Here is a 9,720-nt window from a genome sequence, read left to right on the forward strand (position 1 = left end):
AGTTCTCGAGATCAAGGGAGCAAGCGAGGTTGTCCAAAGAATATCTTGTACACCTGACCTGAATCACGTGCGGTCTCTTGAGATCTTTTATGGTCAAGTCTTCTGAACATCGAAAATTGCTCCTTGGTTGGTACCACGATGCAATCCGTAGTGACCATGACAAAAGAACCGCTGCCTGGTTTTTCAAGTTCAACGCATACAGGACCACGGCTGGATAGGAGCAAAGCAAGCTATATAGACAAATCAGCAACCAATTGGCCGGCTGATATATTTACATCATCCAATACAACCAACGTTTGCACGGTAGCCAGCCAAGAGCTAGCTAGCGCATGAATGAATCGGCGTAAACCCTACGACGAATGCTTCACTGCAGGTTAACCAGGAGCTAACCAGCACATGACCCAACAAAAAGAACATCCAGCATACGGCACGACGCCGCGCCACAAGACCATGACACTATGTGCGCGTTAGCCAGGAGCTAACGCGCGAATCACCGACTGCTGCTACTAGAAGAATTTCCTTGGCCGGGCAGGTGCTTGCAGGTTAGCGAGGAGCTAACGACGGGCACGCGTCACGGCTTCTTTTATTTCATCCTTGAACTGAAGTGGACTGGGGAGAGGTGAGGTCAATTAGGTATTGGCCTGGGTTCTCCCCCGGTCTGGCGGTCGCCTGCTTGGTTTGCTCACTCAGCAGAAGCTGAGGAACCCCATGTATTCGTGCTTGTTGATCATCGAGATGCTCTTCTCGGTCCCGACAACACCTGAGCAAGCAACATGCCGTTAGGGAAACTAGCAGAGTTGACTTCCCACAGAAATCTTATTTAAGTTGTTTAATCATAGGTTATGCAAGTTTGTTCGAGGAAACTATTGTTTTAAACAAGTTACTTCCAAAGATGACAGGTAACACTTGTACCATAGTGAATGTTTTGTTTGACTGATCTTTAGTTTTACTGGTGAGCAATTGGTTAAATCAGAGGTAGAGTAATGATCAATACCCATGGTAAGAGCACTGGCGAAGATGACGGAAGAGAGGATGAAGACGATCAGCGACGCTCTCTTGAGCACATGCACGATCTTCCGGACCAAGCACTGGCCCCAGAATCCAGCCAGTATGGAAATGAAGATCAAGTACAGAGCTGCAGGAGGAAACAACAAAAGTTGTTATTAAACAATTAATCTGTCTAGTGCTTGCCAGCTCTCTAAACAACATCCAGGAGCCATGTGTTTACTTACCATAAGGAATTGGGAACCTGCCCAGAAAGTAGAACTCGACCACAGACAGGGACGAGGAGAACATCATCACAAATGTTGCTGTTGCACTTGCAACCTAGCAGGCACAAACAAAGAGAACATGTGATCAAAATCACATAGTTCTGGGTATAAATAAGTAAATAACAAACAGCTCAAGTTTCAATATTCTTCTTTGCAATGTTTTTTACCACGTACGGAGTATTTTCTATTGCACATCAAAGCCATAACTCACTAATTAATAAATGAACTTTCGCATCAAAACATGGAAAGTAAAGGATCCTATACCAACAAGAGCAAACAAAGTGGCGTTGCAAACAATATTCAGATTATCTAAAGATGACGAACAATGCAAGACAATTCCTTGTCCAACTTGGTTATCAAGTTTCAGTTCAAATAACCAGCATATGTCATATTCAGCAATGAATCTGAATAGATCTAGATCTTGGCAAAATTACGCGAATAAGGAAACTGGCCTACACACCTTCCATCCATCAAAGCATCGCATGTAGGCCACTAAATAACAAATAGCACATGGGGTTCAGTACGACTCCCTAGTCACCACAGCCAAGCTCAATATCAAATGCTATCGCTTGCCTATTTGGCTGATTGCAAGATCGTGTCCACATGCAAATTATAGGGGAGCAGCATTGATTGTGAAGAAGGCTAATTAAGCTCCATTCACTACGCGACTGATGAGAACATGCTGTTTGGTGAAGGCCTTGCACGACGAAACAATGTCTGAACGACAAAAACAGACAAATCTTGATGACAAAAATACAAGGACGGTCATGGAATGGACCATGTCAAAACAACGACTGTAAACTACTGTATTAAAGAACTCCTAGTTGCTATAGAAAACCTCTTAGGTCAGATCTACTTGGGCATAGATAAACTTATCTCGCTAGTACGTATCTTGTCTGAATTCAATGCCTAAAAAAGGGATATCTAGATAGTAGTCGTAGTTCACTGCGGTACACCAAATACATAACTTGCCTGAATTCAATGCCTTATAGAATACTGACAATCATATAAATAGCTACACTTGGAGATATCTACCACTAGCTAACTGCAGGATAGTAGAACTCATCTGAATCGAAGAGGTATACTTGACATAAACAGTATGGGGAGACTGACATGGAAATATTTGAGAAATTAAAGGAGTGATTTGACGATGCAGTCCTACTTAACAAAGTAAAAAAATGATTTATTATATCACAAGCATATAATTTTCTTTGGCCTGCTGAAATAATACCGTATATTTTACTTGTCATCCTTTAAGCCTATAATACAGTGATCAAATTAGCAAATTCAAATATTGTTGTAACGCGTGATTTTGATGCTAATTCAGACATGGATCTGCTATCTTTGGTACGGATACAAATACAGGCTACCTACATGAAATACCTACCGTATTATAACCTTTCTTCCCCAGTCTTGTTCACTGATACATTATACACAATAGGACACAGGATACACAAAAGCTCAACTACAGTGCTTAATTGGTGTTCCTCAGTATCATGTTAGTGATAAAACGTACACTCATGACACTTGTACTATGCGTAATTGAGAAGCTAACTACACCCTCAAGTGTCGCCTTTGCGTCAGTTCGTCACAAGAGAATAAGATCGAATGCGAACATATGAAGGCATGACAATATTTGAAATGAACTGCAAGAAATGAAACCATGACACATGAAATGATTCAAATACCTGAGGGATGCACCCTAGCTCAAGAAGTAGTGGGCCGAGGATGAAACCCCCTCCAGACCCAAGAAGACCACCGACTGTACCGCCCAGGAGGCCGCAGAAGGCGCAGAAGATGAGCTGCGTCGGTGACCACTCAATATTGGCCTCACAGACACACTCCAGGTTACCATTCATGCGTCTAGCACGGCTCTCCCTGCACAGCTGAACCGCTTTCCACACGAAAACACTTACTGCAGCTGGGACCTATATCAATCAACACACATGGTTAGATTGCATCAGGTAGAAAAAGGTTGCACTGCAACCACCTAATCTGTGCAATGTACAACCGACAGAATAGTTAAGGTTTGGTGTAAGTTAAGGGGCCCTTAAAAGCGGCTGAGTAGATGGTCTAAAGATGCAAGTCTACCAAACTTTTCATGAGTTTTGAAAAGACATGCATGTCCATTGCAATGATATGCTCTCAAATGTAAACAAAACAGTGAGCACAAGTTTTCTGTGACAACTAAGGTGAAAGGGCAAGACAGGATCTAATTGGTTAATTATAAAGTAGTAGCGGGCTGCAGCGTGATTCTCACCTGCAGGATATTGATCACCCAGTAGAAAGTGCTGCATGTTTTGGAGCTGTTCTGCATAGAACCAAAAAATTGCAGAAATTAGCGACAACTTTCAGCCAACATATGTCTTAAAAGTTGAAGGCACCAATGGCAACAGAACAGCAGGAGCCTAACTGTGCCACAAGCAATTAATTTACACTGAAGAAGGTAGTACTAAAAGAGCTCATGAACAGTCTGCCGTCAGCATCTGCAAAGTTATTCCAACATGATTGCTACTATACTTATGGAGAAAGGGGGTGCTAAACTACCGATGTCATTGTCAAATCCAATCAGTGCTAACTGCTAAGTGCCTAAAGGTTATCAACTAAACAACATAAGAAGCACCAAACTACTGCTGGGATGCATATGAAAGAGACCTTAAGGATTTGCAGCACCAAGAAAGATGACCAAACAGCCAGTAGCACTAGGATATGCTTCCACCTCAAATTGAACATCAAAGTCTCCTGGAATAAAAAAAACGAGGAATCAGTTATTAGGACACATATTGACAAGCTGTACTTTTCGTGTTTTGTTGTTCTCTTGCAAGTTTACGGCATCCACCAAACCAGAGAATCACCAAAAAGACAGCATGAACTTTCAAAATCATGTGATTGCTTCAAAAGGTGGATCTAACAGCATCCGATTGCTCTTATTTATATGTTCAGGTCGTAAAAGCCTCAGAACGGCTTAGCAAAGAACAATACAAACTACTGTAGCAGTTATTTGCGTCTTACCAAGCCAGACTTCTCAATGGGCTTAGATTGAGGCAGGAGAGGCTCCGCATAACTCGCGTCAAGAACCACTGCAGATATTGAGTCATAAATGACCACATGTTAAAAACGAGACAAATAAATATTGAGTGTAACTTCGATTTTAAGTAAAAGAATTACCATCGCTGGTGGCACTAGAAGACTTGGACTGGGCTTCTCGCTCCCTGGTCTCCATCTGCAATCATTCCCACAAGGATGTTTGTCACAACACAGTCCTGTTAAGGCAACTAACAGGGGCAGAGCCAATGTGACAAGAACTAACCAGGATCCTTGTCTCCTCCCTCCACATGAGGATGCCTTTGTAGAACGATCGCAAGGAAGTACCTGCAAGGAGTTGAGCACACCAAAAACACATCCACTTTAGTGATCCGACAAGACACACAAAAGGAGCTATGGCTTAATTAACGGCACGTTTTGGCAGCACGATCGAGCGAGGTCCCGAGGACACGAACCTACGAAGAGGATGATGATGAGGACGGTGATGAGCCAGTAGGGGAAGACGACGCTGAGCTCGACGCCGATGGTGATCCCGAGCATGAGCATGGGCTGGAAGAGCAGCGCGAGCTTGTAGTCGAGCACCGGCGCCTCCTTGGTCGGGTGCGACACCTGCAGGTTGTACCACACCGACGACGCGGACGCCCCCATGATCATGCCTGCGCGCAAGCAAGACAAAAATTCCACGCATGTCAGCAAATCGATCCATCTCGGGCCATCAGACACGTGGGCCGGCGGTGGCCGTGGGCGCCACGGGTGCCCGAGCAGGCTTACATTTGGAGAGCGCGGCGGCGGACTTGGTGTCGAAGCCGAGGACGAGGTTGAGCAGGGGCACGAAGATGCCGCCGCCGCCCACGCCGCCGACGGTGCCGAACGCGGAGCCGAGGAAGCCGACGACGGTGGCCACCACCAGCCGCCAGTTGAACTCGAGATCCTGAAGCGCACGCATAGGCGCAGAGGTCAGCCGACGAACACAACACGAGCATGCGCGGGGATGACATAGGCAAAAGAGCGAAGGGGCTTACGGGCCAGACGCGCGTGGAGCGCGACGAGAGGCGGGGCGCGCCATTGGGCGCGACGGCGGGGTCGGCGGAGGAGACGACGAAGCAGGCGAGCACGGCGGCGCAGGCGGCCCCGGCGGCGACGTAGGCGAGGAACGCGCGCGTGCTCGTCCTGTTCAGGCGGCCGTAGAGGCCCGCGGGCGTGGACGCCATGCAACCACTAGATAACTGGCGGCGCGAAGCAAATCGCTGCACGGCTGCGTTCCGCTGGCGAGGAGCACCACGGCGCGGCGGGCGGCGAGAGGGGAGGTGGGAAGGAAATGGCGTGCGCTCGCCTCCGCCTGGCGATCTTATAGGCGGGATGGGATCGGGGCGGGGCGGGGGTGGATGGGAATTGAAGGAGGAGGAGGAGGCGGAATTGGCGTCGCCTTCCTGCCTTGCTGGGCTCCGTCGCGACGGACTGGCCGCAGCGGGGCGGGGAGTATTTTTGGACTGCTTTGACTCGGCGCCGTAAATGGCAGCCGGTAAAACGTTTCCTTCATTCATTCATTGACCGTGGATCTCTTTTTTCTTCTTTTTTTTGATATATAGCTCACCATTCATGCCGGTTTTTTTGTGTGAGGGGAGCAGTTCATGCCGGACACGTTGCCGCCAACCTGGCTGCCTCCGCAAATCTTCTCCACGGTGGCAATAGGTTACCTGGCAGTAAAAAAAAAAGCAATCGGTTACCTGGCAGTTGAAAAAAAAAGTAATAGGTTACCTGGTCAGTTCGAAAAAAAAAAAACAATGGGTTACCTGGAGTATACTACACTGCTAGGGAACAAAAACTGGGAGTAGAGAGAAACTCTCTCACCGCAGATTTTACTTCCACGTAACTTTCGTGCCGTGATACACTAGCCGGTGGCTTATGCTTGACGTCTGCATTGCTTGTATTTCTCCACGCTCTTTTTTAGATTCATTCAAGAAAAGTTGTTATCCGGAGTGTATTGTCTTGGTATTCCCCACTCTTGTTAGGTTCGATGTCCGGAGTATATTCTCTTTACATACAGCACTTTCTTTCGGGCGGTGCCCTTACGGAAGCTAGCAGCTCCAAAAAGGTCTTTGTCAGAGTTATACATCACATGATGCACGTCTTCAGGAGCCGCTTTGTTTCGTACCATTATGAGATATGATTGGTATACGTCAGTGGCGGAGCCAGAAAAATAGTATCAACATGGCTTAATGATGTTAAAACTGCTTGGGGAGAGCCAAGGCAATGAAAAACATGGTTTGGACAGGAAATAACCATTTATTTTAGCACTGTTCATTAGCAAATTAGCACTACATCTCTGCCGTTACGGGGGGCAGGGCCCCTGCTGGTCCCCCCTGTCTCCGCCACTGATTATACGTTGAAGTCTTTTTATGTATGCATGTTTTGATGTGTCGTGAACTTCGATGACAATCATTATAAATTATGAAATTGGTAAAAAAGGACACGTGAGCGTTACAATGTTTCTGTAAAACAAGTAAACAACTAAGCACGTAACAAGATAGGCTAACCGCCGTTGGAAGAGTTGATACAAAAATTGAAAATACAAACTCGTGTTTTCAACTAAAAGTCCAATCTTTACATGTTTGTGTAAGATAAGTTAGAGTGCATGGCCCCATGAATGCGTTGCTTGATAGGAATGACAATTTTCATGGACTAATTATTTCATTGATATGTATTTGAAGAAAAATTCTGTAGACAATGTATTTTCTTCTCGAGAGCGTTGTACGATTTACACAAGGTTCCCACGGGAATCAGACTGGCCATAAACGGCATGCAAACTACTCGCGAAAGAGGAAACAACTAGATCTGTGCAAGTGAATATCCGCCAAGGCTAGGTTTGTCAATTCTCGGTAGGTCATCCTCTTGCCATACGCGGCGGTTCCTCTCCTTCTAATGTTCCAGAGCAAGTATATCATATGATCCCACTGCGCTCCCGCGTGTTCCGCTTGGAGGCACTCGCAAGGAACCCTTCCCACCACAGATTTATGGAAGAATCAACGTTAGGCGGGCTTGGGATGGTCAGCCCTCAGAGGCATTGAAAGTCCTTCACACCTCTGTACACTAGTAGAAAACGGAGCTTTAAAACCGGTTCGTAAGGGCCTTTAGTGCCGGTTCCATAACCGGCACTAATTGGTGGGCACTAAAGCCCCCCCCCTTTAGTACCGGTTCGGCACGAACCGGCGCTAAAGTGCCACCACGTGGTGTGAGCTCGCGCCCTGGTATGGGGGACCTTTAGTGTTACCAACCGGTACTAAAGGTTTTTTTTTATTATTTTTTTGAAAATTTTGGATTTTTTTTTTGATTTTTTTTCGATTTTTAATTTTTCTAAATTATTTGGTGATTTAGTCTCTAATCACCTCTCTTAACTACTTAAGTGTGGATCACTCATTCCAAATCATCTAACTTCCCGACCGGTCACCCATCCCTCTCACTACTTCAGTCCGAGCACGCTTAACTTTCGGGTTCTATTCTCCTTCGTTTCCAAGTCTGCGCTTATTGTTTTCCTGACAATAGTAAGATGCCAATCCTATTAACCCTCAGGAGTTTAGCTTGAGCATGAAGTCACACATTTCACTGTTTGAGTTTGAAACTATTATTCTAAAAAACAGTAATTATTTAGTAACACTATTATTTCTTGAATAAGTTTGACCATAGTTTGACCAAATTTGACCAAAATTCAAAAAATTATTTAGTAACACTAATATTCTTGAATAATTATGTAGTAACATTAATACTTCTTGAATAAGTAGTTTGACCAGATTTAACAATTTTTTTTAAAAAAAACTGAAATTTGACCATATCTTTTTTTCCTTTTGGAATTTGAGGATTCTAAAAAATTGCAAACAAGCCATAGGCTGTCTCCATCGGATGCGGATTTTCGTGCTGAATTTTTTGATATATTATACGTTTTTTTCCGACATCGTATGCAAAAGTTATAGCCGTTTTACATTTTCCCTACACTTTTTGCAAAACATGTCCAAATTTAAGTTTTCAAATTTTCCTAACTAGTAGATGTAGTAATATAACTACCTCTCGAAGGATTTTATTTTTTGAAGTTTTTATCATTTTCTTTTGATTTTTTCAGAACTGACATGGCGACACACAGGGGGGGTAGAGTTTGAAAATTGCCCTATAGTGCCGGCTTGTGTCACAAACCGGTACTATAGGTCAGACCCCTTTAGTACCGGTTCGTGGCACAAACCGGTACTAAAGGTTAGCCCTTTAATACCGGTTTGTGCCACGAACCGGTACTAAAGGTGATCGTGGGGCCCCAGCTTGACGCCAGCCTGCCATCACCCCTTTAGTACCGGTTCGTGGCATGAACCGGTACTAAATGTTCAACACGAACCGGCATTAATGCATAGTCGTTCGAACCGGCACTAATGATACCATTAGTGCCGGCTCAAATTCAAACCGGCACTAATGTGCTTCATGTTTGACCCTTTTTCTACTAGTGGTAGACAATGTATTAAGATCTCTACTCCTAAAGAAGCACAGTACGCACGTTGTTCGTTCGTTCGATAGCTCCTTCAACCTCTTCGCCCCACCAATTTTTCTCTCCCTCTTAAAAACCACACAACAGAAAAAACCGGTAAAAAGGAAAGAGGAAAAACCGGCCAACTAAAGAGTAAAACTAGTTTTTCATAAAAAATCCTACTAAAACGTGTTTTGTTAAAACTAGGCGTTAATTTTGTTTATCGAAACAACCACTAAAAGTTTTCCTAGAGTTAGGGGGGGCAATGGCCCCATGAAGCTCCGCCACTATTCCTATGTCCACTAGGTACGGTGTCTTGATTATTATTTTTGAGGGGGGGAATGTCTTGATTATTTAACTAATCAGCTTGAGCCTTCCGTGCTTATAAACAGTATGCAAAGCGTGTAGTATTATGTCATGTAAGGATACAATTGTTGGTTCGAAGTATTAAGTCTAATGGGTAGTTTAAAGATTTTTAGTTGCTCTTTTTTTAGTGATTAGTGAAGGTCTTCAACAGAGCATATTTTTGGAATTTGGGTGTAGGCCCACCTGATTAAGCAAAAAAATGTATTTAAAAAAAGACTGTAATATTTGGCATATGTGTGCCATATAAGCAAAACTGCCACACATCTACTTCTTTCACTTTAAAGTACCACATAATCTTCTTTTCTTCGACCCCGCCTTCTCCCGAACGACCCTGCAGACTCGCATGAGAAACTTGCTTCACCCGCACATCTCGCCCGCCCAACTGCCACTTCTTCACGTCTAATAAAAAAAATATTGCGCATGTGGGATTCGAACCCACTCCTCCTTGGCACGCCACCACAACCAACTCACCCTGAGAAAACTGCCACTTCTTTGTTGGGGAATGTAGCAGAATGTTAAAATTTTCTACGCATC

The 9,720-nt window shown here is 44.6% G+C and overlaps 1 protein-coding gene across 1 annotated transcript; it reads right to left on the reverse strand.

The window, feature by feature from the left end:
• Positions 1 to 215: 215 nt before the first annotated feature.
• LOC147974652 (Sulfite exporter TauE/SafE family protein) lies at positions 216 to 5,762 on the reverse strand. The gene is made up of 12 exons (XM_087517646.1): positions 5,339 to 5,762; positions 5,088 to 5,247; positions 4,772 to 4,972; positions 4,582 to 4,643; positions 4,440 to 4,494; positions 4,284 to 4,351; positions 3,927 to 4,013; positions 3,532 to 3,582; positions 2,960 to 3,199; positions 1,233 to 1,326; positions 995 to 1,135; positions 216 to 760 (listed from the first exon to the last, which is right to left on the reverse strand). The coding sequence occupies exons 1-12, from the start codon at positions 5,525 to 5,527 to the stop codon at positions 687 to 689; spliced, it is 1,422 nt and encodes a 473-aa protein (XP_087373772.1). The 5' UTR covers positions 5,528 to 5,762; the 3' UTR covers positions 216 to 686.
• Between the last annotated feature and the right edge of the window lie 3,958 nt (positions 5,763 to 9,720).

The sequence above is a fragment of the Triticum urartu genome, chromosome 4A, assembly GCF_056163025.1.
Source record: "Triticum urartu cultivar PI428250 chromosome 4A, HENAU_Tu73, whole genome shotgun sequence".
Classification (NCBI taxonomy): Eukaryota; Viridiplantae; Streptophyta; class Magnoliopsida; order Poales; family Poaceae; genus Triticum; species Triticum urartu.

Bases quoted from the DNA above. Each gene is read 5' to 3' on its own strand.
- LOC147974652 (XM_087517646.1), bottom strand. From the start codon at position 5,527: ATGGCGTCCACGCCCGCGGGCCTCTACGGCCGCCTGAACAGGACGAGC. The intron at 5,248-5,338 runs GTAAGCCCCTTC...CGTGCGCTTCAG, and splicing joins GCTCCACGCGCGTCTGGCCC to GATCTCGAGTTCAACTGGCG. The intron at 3,200-3,531 runs GTGAGAATCACG...TGATTGATATAG, and splicing joins GGGTGATCAATATCCTGCAG to GTCCCAGCTGCAGTAAGTGT.